This window comes from Rhinoderma darwinii, chromosome 1 (assembly GCF_050947455.1).
Source record: "Rhinoderma darwinii isolate aRhiDar2 chromosome 1, aRhiDar2.hap1, whole genome shotgun sequence".
NCBI classification, from domain to species: Eukaryota; Metazoa; Chordata; class Amphibia; order Anura; family Rhinodermatidae; genus Rhinoderma; species Rhinoderma darwinii.
Window position 1 is genome coordinate 649,009,792 of NC_134687.1, and position 21,630 is coordinate 649,031,421.

The window sequence follows — 21,630 nt, forward strand, 5'->3', positions numbered from 1 at the left end:
AATAGACAGAGACATCCTGACACCTTATAGGAACCTGACACACACAAGAGTGTAGATACAGTCATCACCCAGACACCTCCAGTGCTGTTACTGTAAAATTTCCCAGCAGTGTCACCTTTCCAGTCAGCAGCTCAGTCATCTTGTAGATCAGTTCTAAGATCTTCTTCTTATTGTTCATCCCATGTATCCGGGAGTGAGGGGGAGGCTCTGTGATGGGGCTCTGACTACTGCTCCATCCTCCTGACTCATGGATGATGGGAGTCGTATAGTCACCCGATGTTTTCTTCACTATTCTGTACTCCTGTCAATGGAGAGAGACACTTAGAGAACTGAACACAGTATTTCCCCCTCAGTAGAAAGAGGGAGATTGTGACCCCGCTGTATAGAGCTCTAGTAACCCCACACCTGTAATACTGGAGACATCACCTACAAAAAGACATCGAGAAAATAAAACGAGGCCAAAGACGACTACAAGAATGGTGCAAGGTCTGAAGAATAAAACTTCTCAGAAGAAACTTAAAGATCGTCATTTGTATATCCTAGAGGAAATAGGGGAAAATGGGGACATGATGGAAACCTTCACATACAGTGAAGGAAATAAGTATTTGATCCCTTCCTGATTTTGTAAGTTTGCCCACTGTCAAAGACATGAACAGTCTAGAATTTTTAGGCTAGGTTAATTTTACCAGTGAGAGATAGATTATCTAAAAAAAAAAACAGAAAATCACATAGTCAAAATTATATATATTTATTTGCATTGTGCACAGAGAAATAAGTATTTGATCCCTTTGGCAAGCAAGACTTAATACTTGGTGGCAAAACCCTTGTTGGCAAGCACAACAGTTAGACATTTTTTGTAGTTGATGATGAGGTTTGCACACGTTAGATGGAGTTTTGGCCCACTCCTCTTTGCAGATCATCTGTAAGTCATTAAGATTTCGAGGCTGTCGCTTGGCAACTCGGATCTTCAGCTCCCTCCATAAGTTTTCGATGGGATTAAGGTCTGGAGACTGGCTAGGCCACTCCATGACCTTAATGTGCTTCTTTTTGAGCAACTCCTTTGTTGCCTTGGCTGTATGTTTCGGATCATTGTCGTGCTGGAAGACCCAGCCACGAGCCATTTTTAATGTCCTGGTGGAGGGAAGGAGGTTGTCACTCAGGATTTGACGGTACATGACTCCATCCATTCTCCCATTGATTCGGTGAAGTAGTCCTGTGCCCTTAGCAGAGAAACACCCCCAAAACATAATGTTTCCACCTCCATGCTTGACAGTGGGGACGGTGTTCTTTGGGTCATAGGCAGCATTTCTCTTCCTCCAAACACGGCGAGTTGAGTTAATGCCAAAGAGCTCAATTTTAGTCTCATCTGACCACAGCACCTTCTCCCAATTACTCTCAGAATCATCCCGATGTTCATTTGCAAACTTCAGACGGGCCTGTACATGTGCCTTCTTGAGCAGGGGGACCTTGCGGGCACTGCAGGATTTTAATCCATTACGGCGTAATGTGTTACCAATGGTTTTCTTGGTGACTGTGGTCCCAGCTGCCTTGAGATCATTAACAAGTTCCCCCCGTGTAGTTTTCGGCTGAGCTCTCACCTTCCTCAGGATCAAGGATACCACACGAGGTGAGATTTTGCATGGAGCCCCAGATCGATGTAGATTGACAGTCATTTTGTATGTCTTCCATTTTCTTACTATTGCACCAACAGTTGTCTCCTTCTCACCCAGCGTCTTACTTATGGTTTTGTAGCCCATTGCAGCCTTGTGCAGGTCTATGATCTTGTCCCTGACATCGTTAGAAAGCTCTTTGGTCTTGCCCATGTTGTAGAGGTTAGAGTCAGACTGATTAACCCCTTCCCGCTCCTTGACGTACTATTACGTCATGGCAGCTGTATCGTTCGCGCTTCATGACGTAATAGTGTCCCCGCTGATTAACCCCTTAAAAGCCGCGTTCTATAGAGATCGCGGCTTTTTAGGGGTTAAGCTGCCATCGCCGGCCTGCTACGCGATAGCGGCCGGCGATGGTGACTATGGCAACCGGACACCAAACAATGGTGCAGTGTATTAGAATAGCGATCAGAGCCTCCTGCCCTCATGTACCCTAGTGGGACAAAGTAATAAAGTAAAAAAAAAGTTAAAAAAAGATGTGTAAAAATAAGAAAATAAAAGATTTAAAAGTTATAAAAGTAAAAATCCCCCCTTTTCCCTCATCAGTCCTTTATTATTAATAAAAATATATAAACAAACAAATAAACTATACATAATTGGTATCGCCGCGTCCGTAACGGCCTGAACTACAAAATTATTTCATTATTTATCCCGCACGATGAACGCCGTAAAATAAAATAATAATAAACCGTACCACAATCACAATTCTTTGGTCACTTCACCTCCCAAAAAATGGAATAAAAAGAGATCAAAAAGTCGCATGTACCGAAAAATGGTACTGATCGAAACTACAGTTCGTTACGCAAAAAATAAGTCCTCGCACGGCTTTATTGATGGAAAAATAAAAACGTTATGTCTCTTAGAATAAGGTAACACAAAAAGTAAATGATTTTTTACAAAACGTATTTTATTGTGCAAACGCCATAAGACATAAAAAAAAACTATAAACATCTGGTATCGCCGTAATCGTACCGCCCCGCAGAATAAAGTGAATATTTTATTTATAGCGCACGGTGAACGCTGTAAAAAAAGAAGAATAAAAAAACAATAGTAGAATTGCTGTTTTTTAGTCACCCCACCACCTAAAAATAGAATAAAAACTGATCAAAAAGCCGCATGCACCCCAAGAAAACTACAATGGATTCCTCAAGGGGTCTAGTTTCCAAATTGGGGTCACTTTTGGGGGATTCCCAATGTTTTGGCACCACAAGACCTCTTCAAACCGGACATGGTGCCTAATAAAAAAGAGGCCTCAAAATCCAATAGGTGCTCCTTTGCTTCGGAGGCCGGTGCTTCAGTCCATTACCGCACTAGGGCCACATGTGGGATATTTCTAAAAACTGCAGAATCTGGGCAATACGTATTAATTTGCGTTTCACTGATAAATCCTTTTGTGTTATAAAAAAAATGGTATAAAGAGGATTTTCTGACAAAAAAAAAATGTAAATTTAACCTCTACTTTGCTCTAAATTTTTGTGAAACACCTAAAGGGTTCATAAACTTTCTAAATGCTGTTGTGAATACTTTGAGGGGTCTAGTTTCTAAAATGGGGTATTTCATAGGGGTTTCTAATATATGGGCCCCTCAAAGCAACTTCAGAACTGAACTGGAACCTTAAAAAATAAATAAATGAGGCAATACTTCGCTTCTTACATTATACTGATAATGAGCCGTGCCCACCCCGAGATGACCCCAGTTTTGACCGTTTGTATAAACGGAGACCCCTATTAGACCTTTCCAGTGCCCGGTTTTCCCCAGCATACACTCCGAGAAGTGTATTTCTATTGATGAGTCCCTGGTACATTTTAAAGGGAGGGTTCAATTCCGCGAGTACCTGCCGGGTAAGAGGGCAAGGTATGGCGTGAAGATGTATAAGCTGTGCGAGAGTGCATCAGGGTATACCTACAGGTTTAGGATATATGAAGGAAAGGACACCCCCAATCCAGACTGCATCCTGGACTACAATAGGTACATGGGAGGGGTGGACTTGTCAGATCAAATCCTGAAGCCCTACAGCGCCATGCGGTGTGGTATAAGAAGCTGGCCGGGAACATCATATAGATGGCTTTGTACAATGCGTACGTGCTACGTCGATGTGCAGGCCAGACGGGAACTTTCCTGGAATTTCAAGAGGTGATTATCAAGAACCTAATCTTTAGGGACCAAGAAGGGGGGGCACCCAGTACTTCTGGAAGCGGGGCCACACGCATCGTACCTGGGCGGCAACACTTTCCAGGAGAAGTTCCCCAAACTGGCAAGAAGGGAAAAAGTCAAAAGAGGTGCAAAGTCTGCTATAAGAGGGCGATAAGGGATGACACAATATATCAATGTGACACGTGTCCCGAATAACCAGACCTCTGTATGAAAGCGTGTTTTAAAATTTATCATACATCCCTTGGTTTATAATTTACCCCAATTTTACTTACCCTGATGCACTCCGCACAGCTTATCCCCCCTCGTCTTTCCCCTCTGAGTCCTGCTGTGTGCCCAGGCAGCTGATAACAGCCACATGTAGGGTATTGCCATACCCGGGAGAACCCACATTACAGTTTATGGGGTGTAGGTCTCCGGTCAAAATGCTCACTACACCTCTAGATGAATGCCTTAAGGGTGTAGTTTTTAAAACGGGGTCACTTCTTGCGGGTTTCAACTGTACTGGTACCTCAGGTGCTTCTGCATACATGACTTCGCACTAGAAAATCCCCAGTAGGCCAAATGGTGGTCCTTTCCTTCTGAGCCCTCCCATGGGCCCAAACGGCAGTTTATCACAACAAATGGGGTATTGCGGCCTTCAGAACAAATTGCGCAACAGAATGGGGTATTTTGTTTCTTGTGAAAATAAGAAATTTTCAGCCAAAACTACATATTATTTGAAAAAAATAATTTTGTTTTCATTCCCAGCCCAATTCAAATTAGTTCTGTGAAAAAACTATGGGGTCAAAATGGTCACAACACCCATAAATGAATTCCTTGAGGGGTGTAGTTTCCAAAATGGGGTCATTTGTGATTGGTTTCTATTGCTTTGATAGCTCTGGGGCTCTGCAAATGCGACATGGCACTTGAAAACCAATTAGGCAAAATCTGGACTCCAAAGAACACACAGCGCACCTTTCCTTCTGAGCCCTCCCATGGGCCCAAACGGCAGTTTATCACCACAAATGGGGTATTGCCGCACTCAGGACAAATTGGACAACAAAATGGAGTATTTTATTTCTTGTGAAAATAAGAATTTTTTAGCTAAAATGACATATTATTGGAAAAAATATATTTTTTTTAAATTCCCAGCCCAATTCAAATAAGTTCTGTGAAGAAACTATGGGGTCTAAATGGTCACATTACCCATAAATGAATTCCTTGAGGGGTGTAGTTTCCAAAATGGGGTCACATCTGGTGGGTTTCCATTGGTTTGATACCTCTGGGGCTCTGCAAATGCGACATGGCACCTGAAAACCAAACCAGCAAAATCTGGACTCCAAAAAACACACAGCGCTCCATCCCTTCTGAGGCCTCCCATGGGCCCAAACGGCAGTTTATTGCCACAAATGGGGTATTTCTGCACTCAGGAGAAATTGGGCAACAAAATTGAGCATTTTGTTCCCTGTGAAAATAAGAAATTTTGATAAAAAATTACATCTTATTGGAAAAAATGTCATTTTTTTAATGTCACAGCCCAATTGAAATAGGTGCTGTGAAAAAACTGTGTGCTCAAAATGCTAACAACAACCATAAATGAATTCCTTGAGGGGTGTAGTTTCCAAAATGGGGTCACCTTTGGTGGGTTTCCATTGCTTTGATACCCCTGAGGCTCTGCAAATGCGACATGGCACCCGAAAACCAATCCAGCAAAATCTGGACTCCAACAAACATATATCGCTCCTTTCCTTCTGAGCCCTCCCATGGGCCCAAACGGCAGTTTATCACCACAAATGGGGTATTGCCACACTAAGGACAAATTGGGCAACCAAATGGGGTATTTTGTTCCCTGTGAAAATAAGAAATTTTGATCACAAATGACATTTTATTGGAAAAAATGAAATTTTTTTCATTTCACAGCCCAATTCAAATACGTGCTGTGAAAAAACTGTGCGGTCAAAATGGTAACAACAACCATAAATGAATTCCTTGAGGGGTGTAGTTTCCTACTGTTTTGGCACCTCAACACCTCTTCAAATCTGGCATGCTGCCTAAAATATATTCTAATAAAAAAGAGGACTCAAAATGCACTAGGTGCTTCTTTGCTTCTAGCGCTTGTGTTTTAGTCCACGAGCGCAGTAGGGCCACATGTGGGACATTTCTAAAAACTGCAGAATCTGGACAATACATATTTAGTAGTGTTTCTCTGGTAAAACTTTCTGTGTTACAGAAAAAAAAATGAATAAAATTGAAATTCCGCAAGAAAAATGAAATTTGCAAAGTTCACCTCCACTTTGCTTTAATTCCTGTGAAATGCCTGAAGGGTTAAAAAACTTTCTAAATGCTGTTTTGAATACTTTGAGGGGTCTAGTTTTTAAAATGGGGTGTTTTATCAGGGTTTCTAATACATAGGCGCCTCAAAGCCCCTTCAGAACTGAACAGGTACCTTAAATAAAAGGCATTTTACATTTTCTTAAAAATATGAGAAATTGCTGTTTATGTTCTAAGCCTTGTAACGTCCAAGAAAAAAAAAGGATGTTCAAAAAACTATGCCAATCTAATGTAGACATATGGGAAATGTGAACTAGTGACTATTGTGGGTGGTATAACCGTCTGTTTTACAAGCAGATGCATTTAAATTCTGAAAAATGCAATTTTTTCAAAATTTTCTCTAAATTTTGCAATTTTTCACCAATAAACACTGAATATATCGACCAAATTTTACCTTGAACATGAAGCCCAATGTATCACGAGAAAACAATCTCAGAATCGCTTGGGTAGGTTTAAGCATTCCCACGTTATTACCACATAAAGTGAAATATGTCAGATTTGAAAAATGGGCTCTGAGCCTTAAGGCCAAAACTAGGCTGCGTCCTTAAGGGGTTAATTGAGTCTGTGGACAGGAGTATTTTATACAGGTGACCATGTAAGACAGCTGTCTTTAATGCAGGCACCAAGTTGATTTGGAGCATGTAACGGGTCTGGAGGAGGCTGAACTCTTAATGGTTGGTAGGGGATCAAATACTTATTTCTCTGTGCACATTGCAAATAAATATATATCATTTTGACAATGTGATTTTCTGGTTTTTTTAATACAATCTATCTCTCACTGGTAAAATTAACCTAGCCTAAAAATTCTAGACTGTTCATGACTTTGACAGTGGGCAAACTTACAAAATCAGCAAGGGATCAAATACTTATTTCCTTCACTGTATGTTACAAGAGGGTGTAAACTAAACACAAGAACAAGGGGCACAATCTGACATTAGTTGTGGGGGATCAGAAGCAATGTCAGAAAATGTTATTATACTGACAGAGTAGTAGATGCTCGCAACAAACTTCCAGCAGAAGTAAGTGAATGTAAACCTTCCGGGGAGAAACATAGATCAATCCTAAGAGAACCTAAAAGGGAAATAATATTGGGGGTGACGAGATGGACCATGTGCTCTCCTCCTGCCGTCATCTTCTATGTTTCTATATAGATGTCATCCTGATCCTCCTGCTTCCTTGTCATTCTCATTGCTCTACAACATTACTATTGCTGCATTGGTGACGTGACACATAAGTGACCATATTGGTGGCTGATCTTCAGCTTTTCTGCTGTTGGCTTCTTGACGTCACTTGGAAGGTCTGGACGCTGTTATACAGGACACTAGATTCTTCCTATTACTTCCTATTATGTATTGTCCCTTCCCTATGTGAGACTTGTTCTATAATGTAGAAAAGTTTACCTCTCCGCTCAACAGGTAGATGATCTCCATGGTGAAGTCTAATATTCTTCTGCTCATCTCATTCCTGTCCTTGTCCATCCTTGGTGTGTCATTCAGGAGAAGGAACGTTGTGGAGGAGAAGATGAGAAAACTGGAGGAACTGAAGGATCTACTACTGCAGACATCTTTATGAAGGAAGGAGAAGATGGCAATAATACAGGGGACAACATCATGTGTGACATACAGAACCTCACTTATTAAGTATTGAGAGAAACATCTCCTCAGAGCCGTCACCACATGAAATAAAGGGGTATTCCCAACACGAACATTTCTCCCCAGGATATGCTAGAAATGTCTGATAGATGTGGCTCCACCTCTGTCTGTGCTCGGCTGTTTCTGGAACTCCTATACAAGTGAATGGAGAGTCGTGCACTTGTGGGGACCCCCCGTTCTCCACATAGTGGTGGGACCCCATATATCAGACATTTGTGATATATTCTTGGATTATAAATGATGAGATACTAGATGCCAGAGATATTGAAACTTCAGAGACGTGTAACATTCTTATTTATTACAGTAGTGGGAATATAAGAAGCCCCTTATTTATATTGTGTCCCCCTATTCCTCATAGATTGTGATGAGGACACTCTCTCCTCATGTAGCTGATAGTAATGGTATGTCCCCCTGTAACAACTAAGGCTCTATTCACACCTGAATGATGGACAGTGGCTGATTAAGTAGAACATAGGCCCTGGGCTGTTCCCCAAACTTGGGCCCCCTTTCCCCACCGCTGCTCTGCCGCGTCTATACTGAACACCACCGTTTTTTGCGAGCATTAACAAATGGGAATTACGATTCCCCTTGTGAAAGGGCTGTGTCCCTACATACTGACAGTCTCCAACCATCACTGACTGTATCACACTGTGCAGGGAAACCTCCTCCTGACAATGGGAATGGTAACACACATTTGTCTATTAGTCCTGGGTACACAAAGACATTATGTGGAACACAAGGATTTCCTACAACAGACATGTCAGGAGAGGGGACAGATCCTCTTATAAATCCAGTGACTCACAAGTGACGTCTTCTCTGATGGGAGTCGTTCTCATTTCTTCTCCATCTGACACAGACCGTTATGGCGACTTCTCCTGATGATTTTCATCGTTTTTGTCGTAAATTACGATTACGTATGTATTTCTATGAAAAGTTTAAAAGAAATGAATCCAAAGTGAATGACACTCCATATGCTCTTAGGAAACATAGTCAATTTAATCCCGAGATAGCTAATTAATCGTTTACTGCTTTTCAAGATGCAGTGACTAGTGATGTCGCTTCAAAATGGGACACTGAAAAACTTAATAGTTGACACAACTTAAAGAAGGAAGAATTTTTTGCCATCAAGAAATTAAAAGAAGATAATTCCATTATTATCAAAAAAGCCGACAAACGCGGAGCCACAATTATCATGGACAGAGATATGTATTATGAAGAAGCCTTCAATCAACTTGCTGACTCTAAAATTTACAGAAAATTGAAAGGTGATCCTACCAGTAATTAAAAAAAAAGAGATCGACGAGACAATTAATGATGCTGCCCTTCTGGGAATTATAGACCAGGATTTAAAAATTGCTTTAATTAAGAAACACCCTCGCATTCCAGTTTTATACCTCTTACTGAAAATACATAAAAATTGTGACAAACCACCGAGATGTCTTATTGTCTCCAGTGTCAATTCAATTCTTTAACCCCTTGCAATTTATGTAGACTCTTTTCTTCAAAAAAATTGTTGGTAGGCTACCGAACTGTTTAAAAAATACAACTGATTTTCTGAATAGAATCTCTAGTGTGGTCACTCATGAAAACACCATCTAATGCACTCTCGATATTAAAAGCCTCTACACCAACATTCCATACATTGAAGAGCTTGCAGCAGTAAGACACAAATTATGTGAAGACATAACACTTAGTAATCAAAAAATTAAATTCATTATGACATTACTTGATCTCGTCCTTACTAAAAATTATTTTAGATTCGAGAATGAATTCTTTCTCCAACTACAAGGCACCTCAATGGGCTGATCTGCAGCCCCGGGATATGCCAACATATTCATGGAATCATTTGAGTCTTCTCACATTTATGACTGTCCATACAAAAAAAACATATTGGCCTATGGTTACGTTATGTGGAGGACGTTTTTCTCCTTTGGAATGACAGTGTTGAAAGCTTGAAAGTATTTATTTCATACATTAATAGCTGTCATACATTAATTGAATTTTGACTAGAATATAGCTGTAATGATAGGGGTGGAGAAACAGACAAGTGAGCCCTAATCTACCCGCCACTCTGTCCCTGCCTACTTGCAACGACCCGCCCTAGGCGGCGGGGTACAACTGGGCGGCGGTCCCTACGCTCAGTAAGTGCACGAGACAAACAGACAAGGGTACACAAAGCTAAGGGAAATGGGGCAGTTGCCCCCGGCAACACCATGAGCAACAAGAGAGGTAAACGAGCTGAGTCAAGCCAGGAGTGTACGAGGTACCAAACGCAGAGCAGGAGAGTAGTCAGTAAGCCGGGGTTAATATGGAGCAGGATCAAATAGTCAGAAGCTGTAGCTGGGCCAGGAAACCACACGAGAAGAATCACAAGCAAGGAGGAACAGGAAAGGCAGGTATAAATAGACAGAGGGCGGGAGCTAGCTGAGTCTGGCCAGGCTGCGATAGGCTCTCCCACTCCTAACCCTGCCAGCCTGAGTGGTGGAAGCTGGAGTCAGTCTCAGAGACATAGACTAAGGTGAAGACTGATTACCTATGGAAGTTAACAACGAAGCTGTGCCTGGCAGATCCTTAACAGTACCCCCCCCTTTTATGAGGGGCCACTGGACCCTTTCTAAGTGGACCTGGTTTATTGGGGAAACGAAGGTGGAACTTCCTGACCAATACCCCAGCATGAACATCCCGGGCGGGTACCCAAGTCCTCTCCTCAGGCCCGTATCCTCTCCAATGGACCAGGTACTGGAGGGAGCCTTGGACCATGTTGCTGTCCACAATCTTGGCCACCTCGAATTCCACCCCCTCAGGGGTGAGAACGGGAACAAGAGGTTTCCTCGAGGGAGCCAAGGACGGGGAGCAGCGTTTAAGGAGGGAGGCATGAAACACGTCGTGTATTCGAAAAGATGGGGGCAACTCCAGTCGGAAGGAGACAGGATTGAGGACTTCAATTACCTTATACGGCCCAATAAACCGGGGAGCAAATTTCTTGGACGGGACCTTAAGGCGCAAATTCCTAGACGATAACCACACCAGATCCCCGACCATAAACAAGGGGTTAGCAGAACGTCTTCTATCAGCCTGAGTTTTTTGTACGCTCTGGGACGCCTCTAGGTTCTTCTGAACCTGGGCCCAGACTGTGCACAGTTCCCGATGAATGACCTCTACCTCGGGATTGTTGGAACTACCAGGTGAAACGGAGGAGAACCGTGGATTAAACCCAAAATTACAGAAAAAGGGGGAGACCCCTGACGAGTTACTGACCCGGTTATTAAGGGAAAATTCGGCGAGGGGAATTAATGAGACCCAATCATATTGACAGTCAGAGATAAAACACCTTAAATATTGTTCTAGAGATTGATTAGTCCTCTCCGTTTGGGCATTAGTTTCAGGATGGAAGGCAGAGGAGAAGGACAGATCAATCTCTAACTTTTTACAGAAGGCTCTCCAAAACAATGAAACAAATTGTACCCCTCTGTCCGAAACAATATTGACAGGGACCCCATGGAGACGCAGGATGTGTTTGACAAACAAGGTAGCTAACGTCTTGGCATTGGGTAGTTTCTTGAGGGGCACAAAGTGGCACATCTTACTGAAGCGGTCTACTACAACCCACACCACCGACTTGCCTTAAGATGGAGGCAAATCGGTGATAAAATCCATGGAGATATGGGTCCAAGGTCTCTGGGGAATGGGCAAAGAACGTAGTAAGCCCGCTGGTCGGGACCTGGGAGTCTTGGACCTAGCACAAACCACACAAGCGGCGACGTAGGCCTTAACGTCTTTAGGCAACCCAGGCCACCAATAGTTTCTAGCAATGAGGTGTTTGGTACCCAGGACGCCTGGATGACCAGATAGTGCGGAGTCATGATTTTCCCTAAGTACCCTTAGCCGGAATTGCAGGGGAACAAACAGCTTGTCCTCAGGAAGGTTCCCGGGAGCTGAACCTTCATCAGCCGCAATTTCTGAGACTAAATCAGAATCAATAGAAGAAATGATTATACCAGGAGGCAGAATACAAGCAGGATCTTCCTCCGAAGGGGGGCTGGCCATGAAGCTATGCGACAGTGCATCTGCCTTAATATTTTTAGACCCAGCCCTATAGGTAACCAAAAAGTTGAATCTGGTAAAAAATAGCGCCCATCGAGCTTGTCTCGGGTTACGCCTCCGGGCAGATTCTAGGAAAACCAGATTCTTGTGGTCGGTAAGGACCGTTACCTGGTGCCTAGCCCCCTCCAGGAAGTGGCGCCACTCTTCAAATGCCCATTTAATCGCTAAGAGTTCGCGGTTGCCAACATCATAGTTACTCTCAGTGGGAGAAAACTTCCTGGAGAAGTAGGCACAGGGACGGAGATGGGTGAGGGACCTGGTACCCTGGGACAAGACAGCCCCACTCCCACCTCGGATGCGTCAACTTCCACGATAAATGGCTCCATTTGGTTGGGCTGAACCAGCACCGGGGCCGAGATAAAGCACTTCTTAAGGACCTCAAAAGCCTGGACAGCCTCAGGAGGCCAGTGGAGGAGATCAGCACCTTTGCGAGTGAGGTCCGTAAGAGGCTTAGCGATGACCGAGAAGTTAGCAATAAATCTCCTGTAATAATTAGCGAACCCCAAGAAACACTGTAACGCCTTCATGGAGGCAGGTTGGACCCATTCCGCCACAGCCTGGACCTTGGCGGGGTCCATGCGGAATTCATGAGGAGTGAGGATTTGCCCCAAAAATGGTATCTCCTGTACCCCAAACACACATTTTTCAGTTTTCGCAAAGTTTGTTTTCCCGAAGGACCTGGAGCACCTTCCTGACATGCTCAATGTGGGAGGACAAGTCCTTGGAAAACACCAGTATGTTATCAAGGTACACTACAAGAAATACCCCCAGGTAATCCCTTAAAATCTCCTTTATGAAATTCTGGAAGACCGCAGGAGCATTACACAACCCAAAGGGCATGACGAGGTATTCAAAATGACCTTCGGGCGTGTTAAACGCAGTCTTCCACTCATCCCCCTCTTTGATGCGGATAAGGTTATACGCCCCCCGTAGATCAAACTTAGAGAACCATTGGGCCCCCTGAACCTGATTAAAGAGATCAGGAATCAGAGGAAGGGGATACTGGTTCCTTACAGTGACCTTATTCAAGTTACGGTAGTCAATGCATGGCCTAAGACCACCATCCTTCTTCCCTACGAAGAAGATGCCAGCACCTACCGGAGAAGTAGAGGGGCGAATGTAACCCTTGGCCAGGCATTCCTGGATATACTCTCATGGCTTCACGTTCGGTACAAGAAAGATTAAATATCCTACCCTTAGGAGCTTAGCTCCTGGTACCAATTCGATAGCGCAATCGTATTCTCTATGAGGAGGTAACACTTCGGAGGCCTCCTTAGAGAAAACATCAGCGAAGTCCTGCACAAACTCAGGTAGCGTGTTCACCTCCTCAGGGGGAAAAATAGAATTAACAGCAAAACATGACGTCAAGCATTCATTACCCCATTTGGTAAGCTCCCCAGTATTCCAGTCAAACGTGGGATTATGCAACTGCAACCAGGGAAGGCCTAAAACCAAATCGGACGATAATCCCTGCATCAACAGTACAGAGCACTGCTCCAAATGCATGGAGCCAACAAGGAGTTCAAAAACAGGGGTATGCTGTGTAAAATAACCATTAGCAAGAGGAGTGGAGTCGATACCGGGACAGGTTTAGGCAAATCAATCAAAGGCATAGCTAGAGACATAGCAAATTCCACAGACATGATATTAGCAGAAGACCCTGAATCCACGAAGGCCCTGCCGGTAGCAGACCTACCACCAAAAGAGACCTGAAAGGGAAGCAAGATTTTATTACGTTTCATATTTACGGGAAATACCTGTGCGCCCAAGTGACCTCCCCGATGATCACTTAGGCGTGGAAGTTTTCCGGCTGCTTATTCTTACGCCTAGGACAGGTGTTCACTTGATGCTTGTCATCCACACAATAGAAGCAGAGACCATTCTTCCTGCGGAACTCTCTACGTTGTCGGGGGGACACGGAGGCCCCGAAAAGCATAGGTACCTCCGAGTCTTCCGTGGAAGAGCGAAGCAACGGGACCTCGGGAGGCATCATGGGGGAGTCAGAGGGGAAAACACAAAAACGTTCAAGTTGTCGTTTCCTGAGACTTCGGTCAAGTCGTACCGCTAAAGCCATAACCTGGTCTAGGGAGTCAGAAGAGGGATAGCTAACTAGCAGGTCTTTCAGGGCGTTCGACAGACCCAACCTAAACTGGCACCTTAAGGCAGGGTCATTCCACCAAGAAGCTACGCACCACTTCCTAAAGTCAGAACAATACTCCTCAACAGGTCTCTTACCCTGACGTAAGGTCACCAGCTGACTCTCGTTAAAGGCAGTCCTGTCAGTCTCGTCATAAATGAGTCCGAGAGCAGAAAAGAAACGATCAACGGAGGAAAGTTCAGGGGCGTCAGGAGCCAAGGAGAAGGCCCATGCTTGGGGCCCTTCCTGGAGCCGGGACATATTTATACCCACCCGCTGGCTCTCAGAACCTGAGGAGTGAGGCTTTAAGCGAAAGTAGAGCCTACAACTCTCCCGAAAGGAGAGCAAAGTCCTCCGGTCCCCTGAGAACTGGTCAGGCAACTTGAGGTGGGTTCAAGAGGTGAGGTGAGGGGCACTACCATGGTAGCGTCAGGCTGGTTGACCCTCTGAGCCAGGGCCTGGACCTGTAGGGAGAGACCCTGCATTTGCTGGGCCAGGGTCTCAAGGGGGTCCATAGTGGAGACAGGGACCAGGGTAGACTAGGTAATGGGCTTGTGATTATGTAATGATAGGGGTGGAGAAACGGACAAGTGAGCCCTAATCTACCCGCCACTCTGTCCCTGCCTACTTGCAATGACCCGCCCTAGGCGGCGGGGTACAACTGGGCGGCGGTCCCTACGCTCAGTAAGTGCACGAGACAAACAGACAAGGGTACACAAAGCTAAGGGAAATGGGGCAGTTGCAGTTGCCGACAGAGACTATAAGAGAGAAGAAATGATTAAAATTGGTTCTGAAATATCACTTCACAGTAAACAAGAATTACGTACATTGAAAAATAAGGAAAAAAATAAAGAACAGCAACCATTGTTTATCTCCACATATGATAACCATGCCAACCTTATCAAAAAGACCATAAATAAATATTGGGACATGCTGAAGTATGATCCCAAATACGGTTCTTTGTTTCGTGATAGACCAAAATTAGTTTACCGAAAAAACAAGTCTATAGCCAATGAACTCATTCGTGCTGATGTCCGTAAAAAAACAACTTTCCAAACAAACCTTTTTAAACACTCAAAAAAAAAAGGCACATATCCCTGTCAGTCATGTCCTAATTGCAGTTCCATTATGAAAGGGGATTATTTCAATCATCCAAACAAAGGTCACAAAATTTACCATAAGGGATACTATAATTGCAACTGCAAAAATGTTGTTTACATGCTCAAATGCCTTTGTGGAATGGTCTACGTCGGTCAGACCGCACGTCTAATTAAGACGCGCATTAATGAACATCGATCAGAAATCCAAAATTATGGAGAGAAAACCAAAGAACAAATTATCAAATTAGACAATACATCTAAGGCCTCATTTACACGAGCGTAATATACGCGCGTGCGACGCGCGTGCTTTTCACGCGTGTCGTACGCACCTATATTACTCTATGGGGCAGTGCAGATGATGCGTGTTTTTTGCGCAGTGCGCGTGCGTCGCGTAAAACTCACGACATGTTCTAAAATCGTGCGTTTTTCGCGCATCGCGCACCCATTGAAGTCAATGGGTGCGTGAAAACAACGCATGACACACGGACGCTCCTGCGTTGCATGCGCGAAAATCACGCAAGAGTTGTTATGTCCATGAAAAAGAGTCTATAAAGCTGGACAAAGCAAACAAAAACCAGGAAGTGCCTGCGTTTCCACTGCGAGGGGGCAAGCCTAGTGAGTGCCTGGAGACTGTGTGAAGGTATCCTCCTCTGTGTGAATCATCTTCTGCCATGCTGCGCGGGATGGATGTAGAGCGCCTCATCCTCCTTGTCCAGGAACATCCTGCGATCTGGGACACGCACTCGGAGGCGTACCACAACCGGACGCCTGGGAGGTGGTCGCCAAGAACCTTTTCGAGCAGGAGTGGGAGAGTGCACGAACCCGGGACCGCAGTCGGTTGGGTGAGTACCAGGCTTTTTCTGTCAATGCCTGTGATCCCTATAGAAGACCTGGGGCCCTGTATGTGTCTTCTGCGCATTAGCACGAGGAACTTTGGTGGAGCAGGCGCATCACCGTGTACCACGTCATTGGCAGTGCAGGGCCCATCATTTAGAAGTGAGAGGTGATAGTTCTGATGGCGTGTTATGTGTTTTTTTAATCCAACAGTCCAAGATATCAAAACACGGTGGCGGAGCTGCCGTGACCAATTTCGGAGAGAAATGGGTGAAAGGGGACGCAGCGGGGATGGCGCATCTCGCAAGCGACCCTATATGTATACCACGCAGCTGATGTTCTTGAAGGACATCATGGAGATGCGCACGTAAGAGTTTCTGCCTTTGCATGAGACTAATGTGTGTTTGCCCATGTCCTGTTTGCCAACGTGTTGGTGTGGGCATTGTTCAATATTCTGTTCTAACGTTATTTTCTCCTTCTAGAACCACCGACAATTTGGAGGACACCGCAGAGGAGACAGACGTTGGCGAGTCTCTGCCAGAACCTCCTGCTGCCAATGTCCTGCCGCCCAGCCCAGAGCCGACACCCCAGGAGCCCGCCCTTGGGCAGTCTGCAGGGGCCGTCGCCTCTCCAGCAGAGGAGCGCCCCGTGCATGCCCGCACTCGCCATGCCCAACAGGCCTCCACAGCTGGCCAGGTAGATACCCGTGTCCTGGAGTATCTAAGGCGAGCCGCTGATGAGGACGGGAACGACGCCTTTGGCCGAAGCATTGTTCCCCTCCTCCGGCTGGTCCCCATGGACCGTCTGCAGGCGTCGATCGTAACATTGATCGACGCTTCCAGACCGCCCCACAATCCTAACGTGTGCTTCACGGCCATAGAACAGTGGCGCAGTTTAGCCATGCCTGCCACCACGCCCCAGGTGCCTGGCCCATTCCACCCAGCCCCCCAGATGCCACGCCCGCATCCGTACATGCGCCCTATGGCTCCCCACTTCCCTGGGCCAACATACTACCCCCAACATCAGCACCACTATGCTGGCGAGGAACAACCTACACAGCTCCAGGTCCAGCATAGTGGTGCTGAAATGCAGGCGTATTCGTCCACGGGCCACCAGTACCAACACCTCTGAGTGTGTTGGTGGCATGATTTTTGGACGCCACAGTTGGGTGTGGTGCAGGGCTGCCAACTTGCCATTCTTTTGTTTGTTGGATGTGTATTATTATACACCATGTTGGTGTTTTTGTTTTGATGCGAAATCTGCGTGTTTTGGCAAAACACAGTAGTAAAAAATTTCATGTTTAATGGTTGGATTTCGTGTTGTTATTCATTGATACCACACAACACAAGGTTTGGGACACATTTCCTTTGCCTCGACTCTCACACACTTCTGGGCTTTTGGTCCAATGCATACACACGTGATATGAGGTTTTAGTTAATCTCTCAGCTTTTGACATGGTTTGCAAGAGGTGCGAACGTTTAGGTGCTGTCATGGGCCCCGAAGCAAACTAAGTACACTTGCAATTGGACTTTCCTAACTTTAGGCCGCACAACATTCAATCTCCAGAAAGAAAGTTGCCAACTGTCAAAAGTCCTGCTCAAACCCCGACAGATGTAAGCTCGCAACCCGCGTCAAGGGTCCTCATGTTTTGCGAGTCCCTAACCCAACACGAACCCCAAAAAAAACGAAAATAACTGGTCACATGTGACGTGTGTAGTGAAGCCGCCAAACAACAGACAACCCTTCAAAGGTCATCACGCCCCCACAGTGCGGCTCCTGATGGGCACTCAAAATATGCCGCCAAAGTATCCCGCACTCGAAGGCCGGAAGAGAGAGATCGGCCGAGAGGAATAACCGGGACAGTGTGGCTGGTGCCTGCATGTGTTAGGATATATTCTGCATCAAAGGTAGCATCATTAATGCGGCAGAAGTTATGCAGAACGACACACGCTTGTATAACACGTGTGACATTCTGCATGGACAATTGTATTGTCGTCAGAAAGACACGCCACCTGTTCGACATAATGCCAAAGGCACATTCCACACATCGACGAGCTCGGCCTAGGCGGAGATTGAACATGCGACGACGGTCATCCAAGCCCCTTCTCGCAAAAGGACGCATGACTTGCCTTATCAGTGCAAACCCCTCATCCGCCACGATGACATACGGGATTGGGGGGCCGCTGGAGCCCGGGAGGATGGAAGGTTCCGGCACCGCCAGTCGATTATTCACGAGTCGCTTCCCCATTCTTGATGAACGGAATATGCGGGCATCTGCCGAGCTTCCATACGAGCCGATGTCAACAATAGTGAAACAATAATTCGTGTCCGCCAAGGCTAACAATACCATAGAAAAATACTGCTTGTAGTTATAGTATTGCGAGTCACTGCGTGGGGGCTTTCTCACACGAATGTGTTTGCCGTCTAGGGCACCAATGCAATTTGGAAATTCACTTGCTCTAAGAAATCCCTCTGAAATACTTAGCCACTGTTCTGTCGTGGGCTGAGGCATGACCGTGCTCTTTAACCTCTGCCACAACACGACACAGGTGGATGTGACAATGAACGAAATGGTGGTCACTCCCAAAAGAAATTCAAAATGTAACGAATGATAACTATTGCCTGTGGCCAGAAATCTAGAAAACAACGAGAAAGAAAAAGAAAGCCACAACACATGTTAGGGGGGGGGGGCTGGTAAAGCAGACAGCGTCATTGACTAAGTAATAGCAGCTGCACACATACCTCAAGGTCACAAGCAGCCGTTCCTCGGGCGAAATGCAGCATCTCATGTTGGTATTCTTGTAGGTGAGACCAGAGCGAGTTTGCTCAAGCAGAAGGTCAAATGTGGCCACAGACATGCGGCAGAAGGTTCGAAATTTTTCAGGGTGCCGTCGTAAGTCCTCATACAGGCTATGGAAATGGCCTTTTATCGTACGTTGGGCCACAAGTGGATGAACCCAAATGCGACATCTTACAGGCGTCTGGTGCTGCAGCATGGGTCGACGCTCCCCAAACCGACGTGAGATCATCCAGGTAAGAAGCACACGTGCCAGCGACTGAGAAGGCATAATTGTGGCTTGTCAAGGCGATTCCAACGTCAATGGAGAAACACACACTGTGGTTTCTGCAGAGGCGAAAATAAGGTGCAAAACAGGCTTCTCCCAGCAAGCAGGGGTTGGGCCAGCTGGCCTATTTGTAGGCTGGCGTCGCATTAATCCCCTCAGCGTTTTTTACGCGCGATTCAAACGCTAGTCGTGTGCGCGTTTTAAACGCAACAATGCTGCGTATACGCAGTGCATACGCAATACCAACGCGCGCAAAACGCAGCGTTTTTTCCATGCGCAAAACGCACACGCTCGTGTAGATGAGGCCTAAAAGGAAACATGGTTAGACAACGGTAGCCAAACATTTTTTTTAATTTAAAACACAAAGTATTTGAATTAAAATGGTGTATCCTCGAATAAATTCCAGGTAGTGATAGCGATTATATAAAAACGAAATTACTGCAAAAAGAAGTCATCTGGATTCATACACTAAACAGTGTCAACCCATTGGGAATGAACGAAGTCTGTAATTTTGATATTTTTCTATAGATAAACAATAAAATCACACAACGACATATGTACTTTTAAAATAAACTCATAGTGTTTAACCCCTTCCCGACATCCGCCGTATATATACGGCGCTGTCGGGAGGTGCTTCCCGCAAAGCGCCGTATAGGTACGGCGCAACAGGAAACGGTCATCGGTGCTAATTGCACCGTGACAAAGTAAAGATGGCTGCTGTCCATGACAGCAGGCCATCTCTACTACTCGCCCAGGGTGCCGTTTTGGCCCCCCCCCCCGCAACGGCGATCACTGCTATTGGCCAGTCAATTCTGACCGGCCAATAGCAGGGATTTTTGTTAAAACTGCGCCCTGGAGTCACAGGGCACAGTTAGATAGTGGCGATTGGTGCTGTCTAAGACAACACCCATCGCCACCAACGTCCCCTAGGGAGGTGGCAGTTATGCCACCTCTAGGAGCGATCTGATTGGTCGGTCTGTAATGACCGACCAATCAGTGCACCAGGCAGTGTTGTGAACATCGACACTGCTCTTCACGCCGCCATTCCAGTTTGAGGCAGCGTGCAGAGCGGTTGAGAGAGTGTCTGCTGCGGATTTGCTGGAATTTGTAGTGCGTCCTGCACTACTGTGTAAAAAATAAGAAAGCCCTTTTGCTGCTTCTGTCACCTTTTTATTTTTATTTTTTTGTGATCAGACAGATTTTTTGGCCCTGTCCCTGGGCATGTCCCTGTCCCAATCCACCCCCTCCCTGTCCCAATCTACCCCACCCCACCCCCTCCCTGTCCGAGTCCTGTGCCCACTGAGCGCTGATCAGTGACCACCATCACTGATCAGCATCTGTGCTCAATTTTTGGCGCAGGATTTTTTTTTTTTTAATTTGCACCATCTCCCTGTGTGCGCCCTGCGGCCACAAAGTACTGGTTAGTGACCGCCATCACTGATCAGCATCCGTGGTTTTCTTTTTTCCCGCAGGTTATTTCTTTGTGCCTTTTTTCACCCACACCAATTACCTGTGTGGGTCCTGTGACCGCTGAGCGCTGATCAGTGACCGCCATCACTGATCGGCATTTGTGCTCAACTTTTGGTCCAGGAATTTTTTATTTTTGTCATTTTTTTCCAATTATAAATTTGCACCATCTATCTGTGTGCACCCTGCGGCTACAGAATGCTGATTAGTTATCAGCATCTGTGGTAATTTTTTTACGCAGGTTTTTTTAGGTCTTTTTTTCACCCGCAGCTTTCCATAGTGTGCGTAGCAAGTCAGTTAGACTACAGTTTTTTTTTAGTAACAGACAGCGTCAGTTACTGACGGACGTTCAGTTGTTTTTTTACTGACGTTCGTCCAGTAAATTTTTAGAACCTAGTTTTGCTGTAGCAAGTTAGTTAGACTACAGGTTTTTTTTAGTAATAGATAGCGTCAGTTACTGACGGACGTTCAGTTGTTTTTTTACAGACGTTCGTCAAGTAAATATTTAGAACCTAGTTTTTCTGTAGCACGTTAGATAGACTACAGTTTTTTTTTAGTAATAGATAGCGTCAGTTACTGACGGACGTTCAGTTGTTTTTTTACGGACGTTCGTCCAGTAAATTTTTAGAACCTAGTTTTACTGTAGCACGTTAGTTAGACTACAGTTTTTTTTTTAGTAAAAGATAGCGTCAGTTACTGACGGACGTTCAGTTGTTTTTTTACTGACGTTCGTCCAGTAAATTTTTAGAGCCTAGTTTTACTGTAGCACGTTAGATAGACTACAGGTTTTTTTTAGTAATAGATAGCGTCAGTTACTGACGGACGTTCAGTTGTTTTTTTCTAACTGACGATCGTACAGTAAATTCTATTCTTTTTTTTTCCTTTTCTTCTCTTCTTTCTTATCTTCTAATTTCTGTTCACTATATACGTTGTGAGGGTTTAGCATCAGGAGAGGTTGGTACAGCGGTTTCTAAGTAGCCAGAGACAAGGACACCGTGCATTAAAGCTCATAACAGGGCTTTGCCTGTGTTTTATTCTTGTCAAAGAAACAGCCTCTTGTACAACAAGGCAAAATACAAAATAAATCCTGCTCGTCTGAGCACTAACTAAACAAGATATTATCTAACTATACCAGGC

At 45.1% G+C, this 21,630-nt stretch overlaps 3 protein-coding genes across 3 annotated transcripts in view; 2 read left to right on the forward strand and 1 right to left on the reverse strand.

Annotated features, from left to right (window-relative positions):
- Positions 1 to 9,203, forward strand: part of LOC142665060 (uncharacterized) — a 40,105-nt gene extending 30,902 nt beyond the window's left edge. The window contains exon 6 of the mRNA XM_075844605.1: positions 7,631 to 9,203. The gene's annotated coding sequence lies outside the window, so the exon portion shown is untranslated. The remainder of the gene's footprint in view (positions 1 to 7,630) is intronic.
- The window catches only part of LOC142655905 (uncharacterized), a 523,874-nt gene that overhangs the window by 354,535 nt on the left and 147,709 nt on the right, over positions 1 to 21,630 (forward strand). The gene's annotated exons all lie outside the window — the stretch shown is intronic.
- LOC142665070 (oocyte zinc finger protein XlCOF29-like) lies at positions 65 to 7,638 on the reverse strand. Its single transcript, XM_075844616.1, has 2 exons — positions 7,535 to 7,638; positions 65 to 301 (listed from the first exon to the last, which is right to left on the reverse strand). Exons 1-2 carry the CDS (start codon positions 7,610 to 7,612, stop codon positions 65 to 67), a joined length of 315 nt encoding a protein of 104 aa, XP_075700731.1. The 5' UTR covers positions 7,613 to 7,638.

Coding starts and splice junctions, on each gene's coding strand:
- LOC142665070 (XM_075844616.1), bottom strand. CDS start 7,612: ATGGACAAGGACAGGAATGAGATGAGCAGAAGAATATTAGACTTCACC. Junction 302..7,534: donor TCTACCTGTTGAGCGGAGAG/GTAAACTTTTCT, acceptor CTCCATTGACAG/GAGTACAGAATAGTGAAGAA.